The 19908-nt window shown below is 36.7% G+C and overlaps 1 protein-coding gene across 5 annotated transcripts in view; it reads right to left on the reverse strand.

The window, feature by feature from the left end:
• Nucleotides 1-17438, reverse strand: part of NOVA1 (NOVA alternative splicing regulator 1) — a 138779-nt gene extending 121341 nt beyond the window's left edge. Inside the window, exons 1-4 of one of the 5 annotated variants that reach the window (XM_061998416.1) lie at nt 14555-14575; nt 13267-13303; nt 12075-12126; nt 7103-7179 (exon numbers count right to left, since the gene is read on the reverse strand). Coding sequence is in view for 2 of the 5 variants with exons in the window: in XM_061998415.1 (XP_061854399.1) it covers nt 14555-14698; nt 16511-16646 (280 nt within the window). In the remaining 3 variants the exon portion in view is untranslated. Of the gene's footprint in view, nt 1-7102; nt 7180-12074; nt 12127-13266; nt 13304-14554; nt 14699-16510 lie in introns of those variants that run through there. The other 4 variants (XM_061998415.1, XM_061998417.1, XM_061998419.1 and 1 more) reach the window with 4 other exon arrangements.
• Nucleotides 17439-19908: the final 2470 nt, after the last annotated feature.

The following is a 19908-nucleotide window of genomic DNA, read 5'->3' on the forward strand; positions in this document are numbered from 1 at the left end:
TTACAACTGTCTTTTACCAGAAACGTGGCTTTGAAAAGAAAAAGGTCTGCCATCATTACCTACAGGTTCATGAGAGGGAGCTAGTATAACAGAATTAACAGCTTTCAGCTGTAAAATTACTAATTCCAGTAATACAGTACATTAAACATGTCATTTGAGATATATGCCAACTTAAACTAGCACATATGGCATATCTATCTAATTATCACTGTTTGTGTTTTCATATGCAGAGCTGTTCTAGTTTTTAAACAATGTGTCAAAACGCACCATTTTATCTAAAACCAGAAGAAGCTGTCTTTTCTAATACCACTAGGTCTATACTGTATTTCTAACATACAGTACACTGCATGTATTTATTTTTTTAAAGAAAAAATACATTAGAACAAGTCTCTCTAATGTTTCAGTGATGTTCTTAGCTTTCTTATTAGTAAATTGTTAAGGTGCAAAATGAATTTTAATAGTATGAATAAGTTTTTTATAACCCATTTTTTCAATTTTTATTTTTTGTTTCAAGTCCTTGATTCATCTGTTAACATACTAAGTCTTAAACTAACAATAAAGAAATAAAACAATCAAGTTAGTCATTCTCAGACTTTCGCAAGTAATTAAAATATACTGTGAAATAGTACACATGCAAACATCAGTTGCAGCAAAGACAGATCGAGCTTGTGTTCCTTCTTTCTGTGTAATTTGACCTCACTCTGAACAATCACTATTGCAGCCTCTTTCATTTTAAGGATAGTTCAATACAAATCATGCCCTAAGATATTTTATTTCAGATTCCTCAGTTGGTTCAGCTGTTCGGAGGGATTTTTTTTTTTTTTATGTTTCCTTGCAGAAATAAGCAAAGAGCTTATATACAATTATGATGAAACATTACATAATCTTAATCCCTCCTTTTCCGTTGTATGGAAACAAATATTTAACACCTTAATAGCCAAATAACTATGCAGCACCCATTCCAAATACTCTCTTTTTCAGAAGTACAAAATAAATGTAAATACATGCCACACAGTCGTCAACTGCATTTTCCACTGCATCCTTCAGTTTTCAAAGATTGGAAATGCTATTTTTGATAGCTTTTTTCAACAGAAAGTAGACAATACCAAGATATACTTGAACATAGTGTCATGTTCTAAAAACACAGATTAAAAAAAAAAAATACAAGAATTTAATTTAGTGCCTCCACATATTTTCCCTGATTTTTTTTTAAATAAGCATTGAGTCCTTGAATCAGTGATTACCTTTACAGAAAGTTTCTATTAAGCTCAAAACTAAATACATAGAAAAAATAATGCTTCATTTCTTTGCTGAAATAATTTGAAAGGCATTAGAATTCAAACACTAAATCAAAACTTTTTAAATTTTCATTTTCAACAAATTAAGGCAAGTCTTTCAAAAGACTAAAGGCTTGTGTAAAAAAAATGCACTCTCAAGAATATATTAAAAACTGAAATATTTCAACTTTTTTTTCTTTCTGAACAGCCGCATGCTGCACATATTCTCTCTTCTACGCATACTTATGAGTCTTCTCCTTGATAAAATGTCCGAACAATCCATCAAAACGAGTCAAAATTTTTAATGTAATAATAAAGAAACATAGGACATTTTCACTTCATTATTAATATTTTAAGTCAAATGACAATATTTCTTTAGATTTTTGTTTTGGAAATTTTACCTGTGCCTTTACCATTTCAGATTAGAACTGTATTACAGAATCCTTCTCACCAATTGTTGACAATTCAGTCAGTTCCATAATTTTTCACAAATTTTAATTTGCACCTTCCAAAACTAAAATAAAACAAGGATATTGGAACAAAAAAAAAATGTAATGCTTATAATTAAAGCAATTATTTACAAATGGAAAGAGATTCTGGAATGTGTTTAGCTTGAAGAGGATTTTAACTGAATCTGGATGATATATATTTCTCTTAAAACAGACCTTTTAGCCAGACAGGCATACATTAACATTAGGCCAGTATTTTTCTATATGGAATTATTGAACAGATTTACAAATATATTAAAAAGCCAGTCTGTACATAAAGGTACAGAATTAATGTTTTAATATCAGAAAATCCAGATACATTTTTGAGCAAAGGCAAAGACTAAGAGTTACAAAACACTTCTGATTATATATACTACGTTTTTATCATTTGCCCTGCTTTTGGCATTACTAAAGAGTTCTGTTTTTGCATTAAAAACCAAAATAAACTTTTAAAACTATTTTTTTTTTCTTGCAGACACCATGAACTAAAAGAAAAGGCTATAAAACTCAGTGTTATAGTCTGTGTAATACATCTACCTTTGATAAATATCCCTTTATAACTGAAAAAGCATTATGAACGATGCTCAAAGTATTTTTTTATTCCTGTATTCATTTACTTGACTGTATTAAAATTAAATGTAGGAAGACATCTCCAAATATAGATTTAAATAGCTCCATCCAACTGAGAAAAGTTCGATTACAATTGTTTGCAAAGACAGAAAATTGTGAGAACACATCCTCCTGAGTTGAGTACCAAGAAAAAAAAAATCCTTTGATAGAAAAACTTTTAGAAAGAAAAAAATCTTTTAGCAAAAGATTTAAATTGGACTCATACGCAGGTTTTTTGGTTTGTTTTTTTTTCTTCCCCCACAATATCCACTTCTACCCCTAACTGAAAACACACGAATATGAGACCATGTAGACTAGATGCATATTCCACCTTGCATAAACTCAGTACTTACCAGAATTTAATATTTGTGTGCAGAAACTGCTGGTAATTTTACCACCTTCATAAGAGCATTTCCTCTCACTCTCCCAGGAGGCAGAGGTAAATAGGAAAGAAATTCTTATTTTCAGCCCTAGGCTTAAGAGACAAGAAAAATAATTTGTATTCCTTTTTGCTGAAAGTAATGTCTTGCAGGGGCAAGACAGAAGAACTGTATCTCATTGTACTAAACCCACATATATAGAGATTGGACAACTTTAATAAATGCTTAAACTGAATGGAATGTTTGACTTCCAAGCAACACAAAGAACAGGAAATAATTTGTCAGGTTTTGACTACTTTAGAAAATCTTTACCCTATCTAAAAATGGGAAGTTTTACTTACCATAAAATCTAATGGTTGTATTGTATTTTGCTCACAGAATTTCCGTTATAAACATTAAATATAAAAGTGCAAGTCAAAAAGAACATGCCCGTTAAAATGCTTACAAAATAGTATTTAAATTTTCCAACACTTAGAACCTGCTGCACTACTACTCTAAGCTTCAGAATTCAAAGGTTTGTAGAGGGAATAACAGTAGCTCTTAAAAACAACTTGAAGATTAAAAATAAAATACTTGTTGAGACTGAATTGCTAAATTCTTCCCAAATAAGCAGCACGCATATAGATTTTTTTTTTTAATGTATAATTCTAACAATCATCAGCATTTGTAAGATGGCCTGTCCACCAAGATTCCTCAATTGTCCCCATGGAAAAGTGTAAATGTAGAAGATGCCACAACTTGAAGGTAGATGACACCAGTAAGTTTTTTGTACCCAAAAGAAACATCTACACAGAAATCCAATATGAAAACCACCTTTCCATTTGAGCAAGAAAAAAAAAAAAAAAAAGAAACTGTGGAAGTTATAATCTACTTCTATCCAGCATTTAAATGCTATGTGGAAACTGCTGCACTCTAAAGGGATTAACACAACAGAACCTGCTTAAAGCAGAATGAAACTTAAAAAAATATTCAATAAGGAGAGATAAAGTCTACTCAAAAGTCATAAGTTATCTTGGTCTTTCCCTCTCTACACAGATACATGCCTATGAGGATTCCAGGATATCTACAGATCTGAATCCACGCTACAGTTCACACATCAGTTTCTTTATAAACTGGGAACACTTCACATAATACATCATAACTGTCCCTTAGTTTGCACTACTACTCAGTAGATAACTACTAATAGCACTTTTCTCTCTAAATTAGCATTGCAACATTACACCTCTTTCTAGATCAGCCGAAGTAGGTCATACCACAAATATCAAATTTATTAGTTCCTGAAATACTTATAGTTTTAAGTACACTTAACTGGAATACTCAATAGTCATCCTCATCTTATCTACACCTGCCAAGTAAAATACTTTACAATGTGGAAATCTCATCACACAAAAACATGGCTTCTAATATACCCTAATTTACACCAAAATCCTTGCATCCTTTCTGAGTTTTGTCTTCACAGAATCTTTCACAGGGAAAAACGTCCTAATTAAGACATCTTCATGCTTACAACTCCCAAGAGCATTATCACCACCTATTCTGATTTCCTATGCAATAACATTTCGGAGAAAAAAAATTCTTTTAGGAGCCCATATTTTTTAGGAAAGTTCATGAAATTTTAACTGCAGTAGAACTACCACAACCCTTTGTAAATTGTTGTCATCACTTCTGTAAGTTTTTATTGGGAGAAACAAAAGCACCCAAATCAGAACTGACCATTATAGATAGTAAAAAGCCAAATACTTGAAGATAAATAAATAATGGGGGAGAGGCGGGAACAAAACAATGGGCTTCAATACAATAGCTGCCAAAATTTACAGAGAGACTCCTTTACAAAAGAAAACACACAAAAAGAATTTTGTACCAGATGAAAATTAACAATTTCCTGGACTTGCCACACAGAAAGTATGGTCACCATCTATGCACTACATTGAAAAGCAATGCTATCAAAAGTAGACAAAAAGTGGATAAACAATTAGAAGTTTATTTTTCCTCATTCTGAGTGTACACATGTCAAAGGAAGGAAAAATCAAGGTACTTACTGTACAAGTATGGATGACTAAATTTTGTGCCCATCTCATGTCTGTACCCTCCAAATGAGAAAATGCTAAGCTAATGAAGTGTGAAGAACAAAACTGGAATTACTTCTGAACATAAAACCCCCACATTATCCACATAGGAAGTACTATCAAAACCATGAGCCATTGGAAAAGATAATGATTATTCACTAACCAAAATACCATTTAAAAATTGAAATTAAATTAAGTATAAATACATTATCTAATTCAAACATTGACCTTGCTACCATTATTCACTCTATGTCTCTAAGGCTAGAAGGTTATAGAACATTTGCATGAACTGTGGGGAGTTTGTTTTTACAAGATATAGGAAACCTAGAGGACAAATACAGTTGCCCATTGCATTGATTTTCTCAAGAATACACAAGACTAAAGCTCTGAGGCTAACAACTACATGTGGATTTTCTCATACATGTCAAAAACAGTATTTTTAACAAACTGATTTAAAATCTGTCTACCTGAGGAACCACTTGTTTCCTCCTCCTTGTCAATATTAGTTATTTAGGTAAAGGACTCATTAAGAACACCAAATAAAATATATAAAGTGAAGACATATTGGCTACACAGTAACTTTCTTTTTAGAGAAGCTCCTTCCTCATTGAACAAAATTGCCCTGTCTTTTTTTTCTGATTATTTGGAATCAATTCACTAGGGAAAAAAAAAAAAAGTATTCACTAATTGCATAATGTTGGCACTTACTATGACAGCTAGTCACAAGTGTAAATCCATAAAGAACAAGACAGCTTATAAAATCATATAGTACATATTGTATAATTGTTAAAAGCAGTGCAAATACTAGATGAGCACTTGGCATTACCAACCTAAACAAAATCATAACAATTTACACCCCTGGGAAAAAAAAATCTTTGTAAAGTTTATTTTTTTTGAGCATTTCATTATGCTAGAAATTATATGTTGCTTGACAAAGAGTAATCTCAACAAAAACGTGGCAGGTGTGCTGTACATCACAGTAAGACTCAGAAGTTAGGAAGTAATATAAGGAAACAATGTAAGGAGTTCCTGGGAAGTTCAAGTTTTACTTTAGATTGACAGAGTTGCCAAGTGTTCATCTAGTACACTAAGTAGAAGACACACAAAGAATGAAGTGTGCACACACATGCAAGACAAAACAAACCCCATACATGTTCTACATCTAACAGTTCTCATTGCAACAAATCATTTCTATAAAGCTTTAAGGCATCCAGTAGCAGCATTTAATTGCAGACCTCTGAAAATCAGCACAGACAGAATGGTAGAAGAGCCTCCCTTATTCCACAGAAGTCTTCTTCAAATCCAGGTCAATACACTGCTAAAAAGTCATCCCATTTCTCTTTGCTCTTTTTTTGGGTTTTTTTTGTTTGTTTGTTTGTTCCTCAGGAGAACTGTTGCTAGGCTGCCAGATTACAATAAAACGTAAATATTCTATAACTCCAGCTCAATACTGCTGGCAAAACAATATATGCTGCAGCACCTGAATTGCTACTGCTACTATTACTATACACTATCCTACCAACCCTCTGGCACTTCCAGAAATGTAAACCTCAGTTAGAACAAGTTCCAATTCAGCATATGGCTCAACTGGTCTTCCTCTTCCTTAACTCACAGTCATGGTATTTCACTGCCCAAATCTTTGGGAATACACTCTGATAGTTTCAATTCCATAAGCAAACTGGATGCTCAATGACTCCAACTGAATGAACATTTCCTACTTTTCTAGTCCCTGACTTCATTTAAGTATTTTTAATAATTATGTTACAAAAATAAATACTCCACAGTTTTACATTCAATTAAATATTTCTATTTTTTTTCATGTACAGTTTAAAATTCAAAGTTTAGAACACACTAGGAGGGTGATAAATTGCTGTTGCCTCTGATTATCTGGTTCTCTACAAAGAATTTTCTTCCCCATATTGCCAATGAAGACTCTTTAACTAAAGTCACTACTTGAAAATAAAATAAAATACATGTACATACAAGTCTTCCAAGAGCTTTGGAGATGTGCACTATGATTCTTGATTCAAGCAAACAGGTGTCGTTCTACAAAGTGGGGGAAAATAGTACAAATGTGTGAAGCTCTTTATGTGGGAGATTACAAGAGAGTTAAATGGCACTGAGCAAGGCACAAAAAGTGCTTTTAAAATAGAAACAAGGGAACATGCAGAGAACCTCAGTATCTAATTTAATTAATGATTGAGAATGCAAAGGCTCCAACTGGTGAAACATTAGCAGCAGCCATGAATTTCACTGTAGTTCTGTATAACAAGTAATCTTACCTGAGTGATTCTCAAAAAAATGTCAACACATCGATTGTATTTTTCATCTGATCCTGTCAATGCTGAGATGACAGGCCCTGCAGGATGCAGCGAGAGATCAATGATGAAAAAAAGATGTTTAGGCTTTTCACAATCAAAACCTACACGACCAGGCAAATAGGAAATTTTGTCGAGTCATGTTTCTTTGTATCTTATAAATGCTAATGTTACGTAATTACTTTCACATGCATAAGTTCACAAGGGCAGCATCTCTTCCTCACTTACATGAGATCTGACCCCAGATCATTCAGATGAGTAACACGTAACTTCAAATATTATCCCTATTATACTAATCATTGAAGCATTATCTAGTACATCAGCTACTTCATACACTAAGTTCTCTGACTCTTCATGAAGGCGACTTAATTTTGTCCATCAATTATGAAAAACACTTAAACCTTACACAAAATTGATTACAATTCAGAAGTCAGGAAGGTCAATGCTCAATAGTTTCCACTCCTAACTACCTCAAGCAAAGAGTGATAAATTCATATTCAGAAGTTACAAAGGTATGTTAGCATTGACTTCCATGGACACGTTTCCAAATATTGGCTTAAACTGATATTTCAATCACACCAGTTAAGTACTTGCAAACGAATTTCAATGCTCAGCTAAAATCAAGAACAGCACATTTAATACTAAGTAAATCCCAATCAGATTCAACCATAATGAAGTATCAAAAATGTTAAAATGAAAACAAGTTTATATTGTGAGAGTGGGAATTTAGTTTATCGTTTATTATTTATTAAAATATTTAACATGTCTTATTAAGTATCCTGACAATCATTTCTCTATTTTTAAATTAAAATACAAGGCACATAGTTAATCCTTATGATGTTATGAATAACCACGAAATGGGATGCAGATACCCCTGAAACAAAAATAGGATGGAACAGAACCTTGTAAGTCTGCCATGTTGCATTTAAAAGATCTCTAGGCTAAACTCTGATTTGCTATTTCCTTTGTGGATGGAAAGACAAAATGGCCCTGAATACAGGGGTGAATGTAAGGAATGTGAGTTTCCTAAAGCCATATCATGCAGTCAGAAAGAAGATAGCGTATCTACGGTAAATTAATAATCTCACATATGCACAACACACTCCTATATTCCAACTGACAAAAACTGAATTCCAGTGTTATGTTTCCACGTTACTAGAAATCCTTAAAAGAACCACAGACCAAGCTAGCCAGTAAGAGCATCAAGCATACCCCACTACAGAGCATACTGTACACCAGAAATTCATATCAGACATAAACAATATAATTCTTTTCATTCACAGACAATTGCATTTGTTGTCAGAATAAACATAAATAATTTTGCTGAGTCAATTATAACAGTGACATTTCAAAAATATGTTTATCAGATTCATTACTCTACACAGACACATTTGATAAACAGTAAAAAAAAAAGTATTACAGCTTTCAATTGAAGTACATTAAGAATTTTATGCTAGCGTCAAACAAATTCATTTAGAAAACCAAAAGGCCTACCTAGAAACATGAACATCAATAAGTCAAAAAAGTAGCCTTTTCATTTCTAGTATGTATTCTGGTTTATAGCATGACACTGCAGCCTCTGAGGGTCAGATTAATTAAGATCAACAGCAGCTGCAGTGCAACGTGAGAAGCACGCTGCCACAGCTCTCACCAGTCCAGCCCAATTACCTGCAGCATTCCAACACTGGACAACTGACACCTACCACACTCCTCACCAAGTCATTAACTCCCACTGGCCTACCGATAAATGTTAAAAACCAAACTAATCACTTTTTAAGATGGACTGCAAAGCTGATTGCACTTGCTGCAGGATGCAATGATGACCGCCAAAGACATTTGCCAGTTAATTCTTTACAGATGTTGCCTAACTTTTAGCTGGAGTTGTGTCCAAAGACGGAAATGAGACAGCAATCAGGCACAAGTCCTCCTCTCAAATGCCTCTATGCTCCATTCCTAAAAGCCAGTCTGACAAATTCACTAAATACAAGGTTTTCTTCCCTGGCCAAAAAAACTACTGATCACTGACAAAGCCTGTTGCCAACTATTGAGGAGAATATCTAAGCTACTGCAATTAATTCAAGAATGAACAAGATCAAAGATCACTGGAGAAAGGTATGGCTTGTTAAAAGTTGCATCAATTAAGAAGAGAAAGTGTTTGTCTTCCTGCATGTGGTAGAAGAGGAAAACAAGAGACTCAGACATTCCCTGTTTATATTTGTTAAGCAGTAGATCCAAGACCTATGTTCTGTCAAACATCCATTAAAACTTAGATCTACTTGCAAAATACTATTGAAGTACTATATGGAAATGTTAAACATTGTGAAGAGAAAAATTTAAATTTTTCACTGCATATCAACTTCAGCTATTTTTCTTATTTTTTTGGTTTTGGTGGTTTGAGCTTTATCTTTCCCAGAATGCATGAGTCCAGGAAGTAGATATTCTTAATTATTTCTTGACCTTCATTTACATAAGCTTTCTAAACTACTGAGAACCATTGGGTTTCAGTTATATTGAAAATGAGCCAAAAGCAATCAGAAGAGAAGTTGAAAATTATTAAAAATGGCATTTCCCTGTGAAAGCAACCATTCTCGCTTCTTTATTTTGCCAAGCAGTGCACATATAGTAAGTCTGCATCATTTAGAAGTTAGACTAATCATTCTAAACCTATCACAAGTTGTTTTAAACCTTTCTTATACAAGAAAAAAGGCACAGCACTTTGTTGCAAAGCAAAGCCATTTGCTATGTCAGTTTATTCACTCATTAACATAAGTCCCTACACATAGGAGAAATTCAGTGCGAAATTTCTACTGAAAAAACCACTCAAAATTTTTCTAAGCTTACCAAATGAGAAGCTGCAAAGTGATAGTACACTACGAGAGTTAGATATGTAACAATCTCAAGCTCATACCAAGTTACATATTCAGTTTCAGCTTCCTTTTAAACGTAAAATACTAAAGATCTGCTGGCTAACAAGCTTTTTTTTATTCTGTTCCAGTAACCAGGCAACAGACAACTGTCCAACTGAGAATTATCCCTCTGAACAGCTGGCAATCAACACTGGAGGGTTTCTGGTGGTTGGTCTTTCTTAAAGTAGTAGAAAAAAACAGTGATTCCAGTGATTACTTTACAAACCTAAACAGCTCTAGATTCTACCTCCAAAATCTATACTACTGTTCAGTAATTTCCTCAGTCTCATTATTCCTGAAGTCACTCATCTAAGTGAATGTTTATAATAGATTTGGAAAATCTTAGATATATACTTATGAAGTCTCCAATTAGATAACGTTTACACTTTAGAAAAAAAGATTAGAACCATCAAGAAAAACAGTGAGCTGCAGTTATTGACGTATGACAAACCACCTTCAAGGAACCATGACAACAGATAGCTAATAACTAATGCCATTCTTGCTTCTAACTCACTAATCTTTTTTCCCTTCCATGGCAGAAAAAGCAGTATTTCACTTCAACGTTATTTCAAGTGTTGATCTTTAAAACAGACTTTTTTCCCTACTAGACTTTAGGTTATTTTTAAGAGTTAGAAATTAACATGACAATTCCTTTATTATTTAAAAGGAAATAATAATGGTGAAACGAGATGGATATAATACACTATCCTCCTTCCTAACAGTTTAAAAGGAGCAATGAAGTCAGAAAGTGAACTTATTAATTATAAATTCTTGTAAAGTTGTATTACTTATACGTTCAATGCATTCAAAATCTTTTTAAGAGTCAGAAAAATGGACTTTTCAAAAGGGCACTTGCACAAAGATCAACTAGGCTATCTCCCATAATACATTAATGTTTCAAAGAATCTCATATTCAAAGGCAAAACATGTCAAATACAAGTCAGTTAGTAAAAACATAACACAGCCACATAAGACTTCATACACTCTCTACACTAGGCCTGGAAGGAAGTTCCCACCTTTTATAGTCTCCAAACATTTAGATCACTATTGATTAAAAACCTGGTATATAAGCAACTCAGCTCATCTATTCTTAAAAGCAGTAAAACCTTATCCCCATTTAACTATGTTTTTATTAATCTCTGCTCTTAATATGATCTAATTTCAGTACACACATGACTTCACATGCCAATAAAATGAAAAACATTGATCAAGCTCAAATTCACTCAAGCACCAAGTTCAGATCAGGCAAGATCCTGTTGCAAGATAAACAACACGATGCAATGTAACACAATTCAGTGCATGCATGTGCGCGCATGTGTGTGTATGTGAGAGACCGGGGCAGGAGCATAGAGAGAGTGAGCAAGACTGCAGGAGAAAGAAAGCAAGGGAGGGCACGCGCCAGCAATTGCCAATGGGAAATATATATATATATCTCCAGAGTAATTTTCAGTCCAGTACTCACTATAATTCAGAATGGAGAAACAGAAAAGACAATGAGAGCTTAATAAAACAGAAATACTCTTTTTAAAATGTTATTCAAACCAAAAATCATACCTTCAATTATCTTCACAGAATAGCCACTTTCTCTATGAAGTTCACTTCATTAATATTAAAGTTGCATGGCTACGTCTATATTTAAATTTTGGACTAGAACTTACTAGTGATACACAGTCTGTACTTCTCTGCAAAAAGGATCAGCACCATTTAGTTTAAAAGTAGGGTATATTTTCCCGTTTAAATTTTATTTTCACTAATCTAGGGGGACAAGTCTGAACAGAAGACAATCAGCGATAGACTAAGCACAATAATCAAAGTCAAACTGCAGAAGCCCAGACAATTAGAAAAAGTCAGCTGGTAAGCTAAAAAGAGAACAATAAATTGTGTACTGAAAAAATAAAGACTGTAGTATATAGCAATGTATTTATATACTGCTTCCTATTCTGTAAACTAAAATGTTCATTGCAAAGCTGTTTTTTCCTTCAATTTCTTGTAATTAGAGCTGCCATATAATTCTTCAATAATTATGTCACCTTTTGATGCACAAAAATAATTCCAACAGAAATCAGTCTGCACACTGAAGTCCTATATCACAGAGGAAAAAAAAAAAAGAATACTATTAGATCATAGGAACTATTCATGACTTCTGTATCACAACCAACTTCCTCCTTTCTGAACAGTAACTTCTCAGACTGTGCTAAAAGTTTTTTGAAATACAGAAAAATTTCACAGAAACTTTGTCAAGAGAATATTCCACAGCAAAACATACATTAAATACACTTAGAGTCACATGCATCTGAGGTACAGAATAAGTAACTTCTATAAGGAAAACAGAGTAATTGTTTAAGAAACTCTGTACAAATAGTAAACCATATCTTTATATTAGTTATTTCACAAGGTTTGTATTCCCTAATGCTCTATGAGCATGAGAACCTGGAAGAAAACCAAAAGTCATCAGCTCAGGGAATGCCAGGCCCTCCGAAAATTCCATGGGCTGGTGGTCAAAGGCAAACAGGAAGACTAGCGAAAGCTAGCTACACTGGAATCCATTTCTTATCCCTGTTCCATGCTTTAGCAGGTTATTCGTCAACTTCCTTACACACTTATTTTTCTATAAGGCACAATGTGGCTGCAAATTCAAAACACACTGTATGAAGTCAAAACGGAATTTCATTTGCACCTGTTACAGTGAAACTGTTTGAGCCTCCCTGCCCTGGTTATTTATATTATTGCTACTGATCATAAGAGAGAATGTGTTTGTGTCAAACGTTTTTACTCATGTCATGCTAGCTTTCTATTTTTTATTTTTCAAAGGTTATTCTGCTACTACATCCACACTTTACAGTTTGCCACACAAAAAAATATATCATTCGGATTTAATCAGAAAACAGAAGAACTATGCTGCACTGAAGAAAAGATCTAATCTTTGAAGTATCCTTTCCGAGTGTAAATAAACTGTAGTAAAATGAAAAGGCTTGTAATTTGGTATTTGGAATATTCTTCATAAACACCAATTTTCTGTAACATCGTTGCATATGTGATACCACCTCATGTATAATGCAGAAAAACTATTTCATTTTCATCTATTGACAGTGAATTTAATTTACTACTGCAGCTCTTTACCTAGATTATGTTATTAATTCTGCAATCAGGCTCTTTTCAATGTTTTTATTTGTTCCAAGAATTTTCACAATTCTACATTGATTTTTTTCTTCTCTAACATACCTTTCGAGATACGGGATCGTTTTTTTTTTTTAACTTTCTAAAGAAAAGGAAAAAAAAAAGGAAAATAAAGACAACAAGCATCAATTCATAAGCTGTATCTTTCAACAGGAAAAAATCTGCATGCATCGCTTTAATCTTTGACATTTAAGTATTATAAACTACATTAATTAAGGAGATGTACAACAGGTACATTAAATTTCCACAAAAATAATAATTGTAAACAGACCACAATCATCCCATTAATAAAAAATTATCCACTTATGCCTCACACTAAAGTTAGAGGACATGAAAGCTAAATACTCCAATGTTAGTGTTCTGTTTGCATCCATACCAACCGCCTTTGCTAATCTGTACAATTCAGTCATTTTGTTAAACTAGATCAAATACAAATCGGTTCTAATAGAAAAAAGTCAGTAACATTTAGTGAATTCCATTCTGAATCACCAGTTATTTGTCAAGATAACACAATCAAAACATCAAATACATGAGTTTTTTAGAAGTTCTCTGGAGAAAAGTTCAATTACGTAATGTTAATGTTTTCATCTTTGGGGAAAAAAAACAGCTAATTGCAGAAGCTAAAATTTTGTATATCATGACAGAAGATTCCCTCTTCATAAATCTTGTAAAAGACATGCTAAATCAGATATTTATTATTGTTTTGCACAAATATAAAAAACTTCTTTCTTCTGCACTAATACAGTTGATGTAAACTACTCATTTATCCATCCAAAGTATTTCACTTTTATAGTAGTTTTTTTCCACCATCATGATAAACATAATATAAAGAATATCTAAAGAGCAGCACTTGTCCTCTTCACTCCAGAGCCAATGAACAAAGCAGTGAAGCAAAAATAAGGCATATAATGGATTTAAAGTAAATGGCTCATTCTGTAAGAGGCAGCCTCTCATTTTTACTCATTCTAGCTTAATTGTCATTACAATGTCTGGAAATTTCAACTGAACAATTATTTTTATGCTAGCTGTCAAGTTGGTTCCTTAAATGGTTTTTTTTTTAAACTAACAAAAAACAATCAAAATGTTATTGAAAACATTCTTTTACGTAAACATTGTAAACATCTTTAAACATATTACAAGCAGTTAGTGCCTTGTCCATTCCATACATCAAGACAGAGAGAACATTTGCATTCACTATTGTACTTTGTAACATACTTTTCTACAAAATTAGGCTTCCAGCTGCAGTGGAAGCTTAGTTGTCAATATATGAAACACACTGACATGTACATACATCCCTTGGGATTTAAAAATACTGGCTAATTTTTGCACCTACCTGGGTAAAAATCTTTGGATTTAGACAGCTTGATGGTCGCCCCCGTCTCTTTCTGCAACTGAACAATTGTCTGTCCTCCCTTCCCAATTATAGATCCAGCAGCATAACTAGGTATGAGGACCTTTAGAAAATACTGTCCATCCTCTGAAAAAATTGAGATATGCATGGTTAATATGGCTTACAAACTTTGATTTTTCCTCCCTAGACCCATAAACAAGCAAAATGTTACATCTTTAAGCTCATATAGTAATTCACGCATTTACATCTAACCAGTTGCGTCATTCTACGAGACACATTTAGACTATCTCTTTGGTAGTTTAAAATACGCATGTTTATTCCAAGCAAATTAAAACATCCACATAAACTTATTAATTTCATAGAAGAGTATCATTTTATCAATGGTAACCACAGCACACCTAAATGATCAGACTTCTTTAAAAAAAATAAAGCCCTGCACGAAAATGCCCAGTGACAACCACAACCTTTTTTGAAAATACTGCAAAAGAAATATCAAAACTAAAAAGGAATTAATTGTAAATTCTGATGGTCTATTTGTTTGTCATTAGCAAACACATGAGAATGGCAATTAGCTATTGCCTGCATTCTTCTTAAGTGAGAAAAACGGCTACTCCAATACCAAATAACCCACCCAAAATGTGGGGGTTTATTCCAAGCATTTCAGCCACTGCCAAGAAAACAACTCAACATGGTGTGGATGTAATCACTTGCCTAAGTAATCCTGATGTATTCCTTTAGCAGTTCTTAAGCGACAGTGATCTCTTTTAAGCTCATTAATTAAAGGATATTAAGAAGAATTTTTCCCAATTGATCAAAAGCCTAAGTCACTTATTTCAAAGGTGATGAGATAGACAACGCCAGTCCTCTATCCACTACTACCATTAAAGCACACAAACAGAACAGGAAAAAAAATATATATTGGATGAATTGAGGGAAGGAAGATAAAAAAGATTCCTAGTCTGATTTGGCAACTGCACAACTGTCAGTGCCCTCTCACCATATCACTAAATCCAGCTACACTGAGGCTTAAGGACCTTCTGTAACCAGCTCCAGAAAAAAAAGTGCATGGCAAATAAAGAGTATGCCACTTCCTCAGGCTTTTCCCAGTCAACAGGGCAACGTGCTACTGGCATGGATATCAAGATTTTTATCATGAAATCTGTTTCACAAAGTTGGGGGCATTTTCTTCTAAGCAGATGCAACGATCCCAGTTCACCTTACTTCTCTTATTTGAGACAGTAAACGTCTCATGAAGTGCCTGTGTGTGACAGTCGTATTAAGACAGCTGGCTGTACCAAGCACTACGGACAGTCAGAAGGCTGCTCTTAATATTGGGCAAATAAATTCACCTCCGCCTCAGTGCATTGTTATGACGACTCCAGCGCAAACGGAGGGAGGAGATGCTGGTCCCGTTATAACTCATCTCCTCCAGGAAGAGCAAGATGTTAACTAGCGAGTCACCGCAGCCGAGCGGCGAGTCGCCCCCGCCACCAGCCAGCTCTTGCCCCCAGCACGGCAAACACAGGCCGTGTATGCGCTGACAATAGAAGTGAGGCCAAGGAGGAGGAAAACGCACGGCAAGGGTGAAATTCAACTTGCGACCCAGAGGATGTGGAAGGAGGAAAGTGCGTTTGCCGTCTCCTTCCAGCTGCCATTTATTTTCGTGCATCGTTAAACAGCCGAGGGAGATAGCTGGGCAGCAGAAGCCCCTTGTGTTCCCTCCTAATCTCCGTAGGGTCACGGCTGTGCAGCCCCAGCGTGGATATTAAATAAAAAGGCTGGTAGATGCTGAAAATCGACGCCATTTTGATGAATGATAACATTAGAGAAATGAGAATGGGGGGGGGGGGGGAGGCAGGCAGGTAGGGGAAGAGGAGAGGTGGGTGGGTTGGGCGGGGGGGGGGGGGAAGGGGGGGAGGTGACAGAGGATATACCCACCGCCCGTGTTGGTTCTCTTCGTGCTACCGGCTTCAGGGGGAGCTTCAAGCGGTCTTTTCCGGGAGTCCGGCGGGTCCAGGTCTATGGGAACCCCGGTGTGGGTCCCGTTCTGCTGGATGGGAGCTGCCGCCATCATGTTTGCTGCTGCTCGAAGGAGAATTGTCTCTTCCCTTCTGTGATGGGGGGGGCAGGGAGGGAAGGGGGGGGAGGAGGAGGAGGAGGAGGAGGAAGGGGGAGGAGGAGAAGGAGGGGAGGGGGCTCGTCCCGTTCTCTTGTCCTTTTCGAAAATGTAGAGCTAAGCTCGGGATTGTCGAGGATGCTGCGCGCGTTGTTTATCTGGCACCCAGGGGGAGGGAAGGGAAAGGAAAGGAGGGAGGGAAGCGAGCAGCACTGGGCTGGGAGCAGCTGCAGTGCAGTGTCAGGAGGAGAAGGGAGACAGGGAACAAGGGGGGCGAGAGAGGGAAGAGAAAGGCGGAGAGGGGAGGAGGAGGGGAAAGAGGGAGAGGAGAGGAGAGGAGAGGAGAGGAGAGGAGAGGAGAGGAGAGGAGAGGAGAGGAGAGGAGAGGAGAGGAAGAACGAGTGAGTCTGAGGCGATGGGGAGGGAAGGAGGGAGGGGGAGAGAGGAGGGAGGGAGCGATCGAGCGAGCGGAGTAAATGGTGGGCGAGGGACTGTGTGGGAGATGATTCACACTGCCTCCGAGCCCCTCTGCGCCCCTGCCTGCCCTACTGCCGCGCCTGGTTCTGCGGCTCAGCTCGGCTGCCTGCCGCTCCTAGGCTCCCGCTCCCTCCCTCACTGGCGGGCCCGCGTGTACGGGGGTGGAGCGGGGGAACCTCTGCCCGCGCGGTGCCGCTCCGCTCTGCGCTGATCGCAGCGCCACCGCCTCCGCCGGGCGCGGGCTGGCGGCCGTCGCCCTCAGCCACACCGCAGAAACCCGAAAGGCAGGAGAGGTTAGAGCTGTGGGAGAGTGTGCAAGTAACGGGGGGGGGGGGGGGGGGGTTGACGGAGGGGAGAGGAAGCCGGGATAAAAAAGAAGGGCGAGGCTTCCTACGAAGACAAACGGGAGATCGGGCCAATCGGAACAAAAGAGAGCGACTGGGGATTGAACCGTACGGCCAGTCATGGGCCTTGCGAGCGAGGCGGGAGTGGTTTAACCTCTGTGGTGGCCAGGGATGGGGATGGGGGGCGGGGGTGGCGTGGAGGCCGTGTGTGGAGGCCGGTGCCCGCCCCGCGAGGGTCAACGCCGTGATGCGGCATCACCTGGGTTACACACTTCGCCTCATAGGCCCGCGGCTGCGGGGGAGGACAGCTGAGGTTTCCCGAAGAGGCTGTGGGATAACGGGTACATGTCCTCGTGAAGCGGGCGGCGCGGTGTGGCGGAGGGGCCCTTCCTGCCGGCGGCGGCGGGAGTAGGCGGGGGGCAGCGCTGGCGCTCCGCGCCGGTATTCCTGGACGCATCGCGCAGGCTTGTAGGGCACATAATAAAGATACGATTTTTATACTACAGCTGTGTGACACAGAGCGGCGTTTCTGACGTGAATATTTCTTCGAAAATTCAAATATGTTTCACTGCGATGAAGGTTATTTCAGCTTACAAATCTCAAATTATTCAGGTTGAAGCTTAAAACACTGTAAGGTGCAGGGGGGCGGCAGTGGGAGCCTCGAGGGATTGTCTCGGTACTATAAAAGCATTTTTACTCGACTCTGCTAATTAATTGACTCACTGCCTTTGAAAAAGTGTCTCTAACTGATATAACAGTAGCGGTCAGTACTAGAGCATCAATTCTGTACAGAATTTAGAAATCTGAGTTTATTGCATTAGACCATACTCTGCTAAATTCATATTGGTATGTATGTGCACAGAATGGCTGCTGGCTTGATTCATCTTACTATACAAACTTAAAACCTGGCCATTTGTGGATGAAATCCAATTTCCATTCTCAGCTCCCTGGGAGACCCAGCCTTAGTTTTAGTAATCATTTGCCATTAATACTGCCCCAAACAATTTTTAGTACTTAAAATATAAATTTAATGTATAATGCATAATACAGCACATCACTTATAAATTTTAAGCCAGATATGTAATTCATTATAGAATATTAAAATGTGGACACTTTAACATCTAAATAGGCTCCTGCTCAAAAGCATTCACAAATTCTGTACATCAGAAACTTTCAGTGACTTCTGTGGGAATTGTGTCCCAGGAATGCGATATGTAGTGTCTTTACAGGCAGATGGTATAGATGTAGCAGGTTCTGTAACAATTTGATAGTATATATGGTCAGAAAAATGATTGTATAAAAATTGAACATTCTCATTGATTGTACACCCTTTGTATCTAACATACTCTGACTGATAATTGCTTAGTTTACTGACTGAAATAAAATTTTAGGCTTCTGTTTCCTTGGCAGTTACTGACATAATTATAGTACAGCAAGCTGGGAACTGGTTTTAGCTCTTCTATTTTAATTTTTTTTACCAAGTTCCAGTTGAAGAGTTTTAATTAGTATTTGAGCCAGAAAAAGCACAGCATGACTTGAAAATCTCAAGTTCAGTTTGTAGGGTCATCAGTCCTAAGAAGCCTCTTTTTATTTGTAAACTAAGCAAACAACTTATAGAAAATTTTGAAGACAAAAATAAAATGCTACAATGTTTGAATGAGTCAATTTCCACAGTGGAACTGGATAAATTATAACACTACTCCCTTTATCTCACTGAATATGCCCTATTCATCTGTAGTAACATTGAATCAAACAATTCTCTTGTTTTAAGACCACATCTGTTTTACTGTACACCCTGCACCAATTTTAATTATGTGGCAGATCTGATTGGATTCAGCACCTGCAAGTCTTCCCTTTGGGAGCTCCAATTAGCTTGTAAAACATTTACTTGACTGCATTCTTTATAAAAAAAGTGTTGTTTCATCCTCACATGGGGAATATTAAAATGTAGAATAAAAACCATGATTTTTAAACATGATAAGCACATGTGTGTTGTTTGTGTATCTGTCTTCTGTAAGCTTAGAGGAAAAAGTGGTAATCTTGAAACCTAATTTCCTCAGAGTCAGCAGATGTCTGTCCTGCATTAGTCTGTTTCTTTACCAACAGCTGTTTCACAAGTGCCTCCCCTTGTCTCTACAGAATGCCATTTGTTTAATAATTTCCCAATCCATTGTATCCCAGTCCCACTAAAAAAAGCTTTTTCTACTTTTCTGGTACATATAAGACTTTTTATACTTTAATAGAGAGGTTTGTCTTTCAAGAATTTAACTGAAGCTATGTAACTAGCCTCTCAGCTAGTGTCTTAGCAGTTCTACTTAACTAAGCAAATAGTTGAATATAATAAACATTTCAACAAATATTGCTCTAGTATTAATAAATATATTATTTATTACAGATAT

The sequence above is a fragment of the Colius striatus genome, chromosome 6 (genome assembly GCF_028858725.1).
Source record: "Colius striatus isolate bColStr4 chromosome 6, bColStr4.1.hap1, whole genome shotgun sequence".
Classification (NCBI taxonomy): Eukaryota; Metazoa; Chordata; class Aves; order Coliiformes; family Coliidae; genus Colius; species Colius striatus.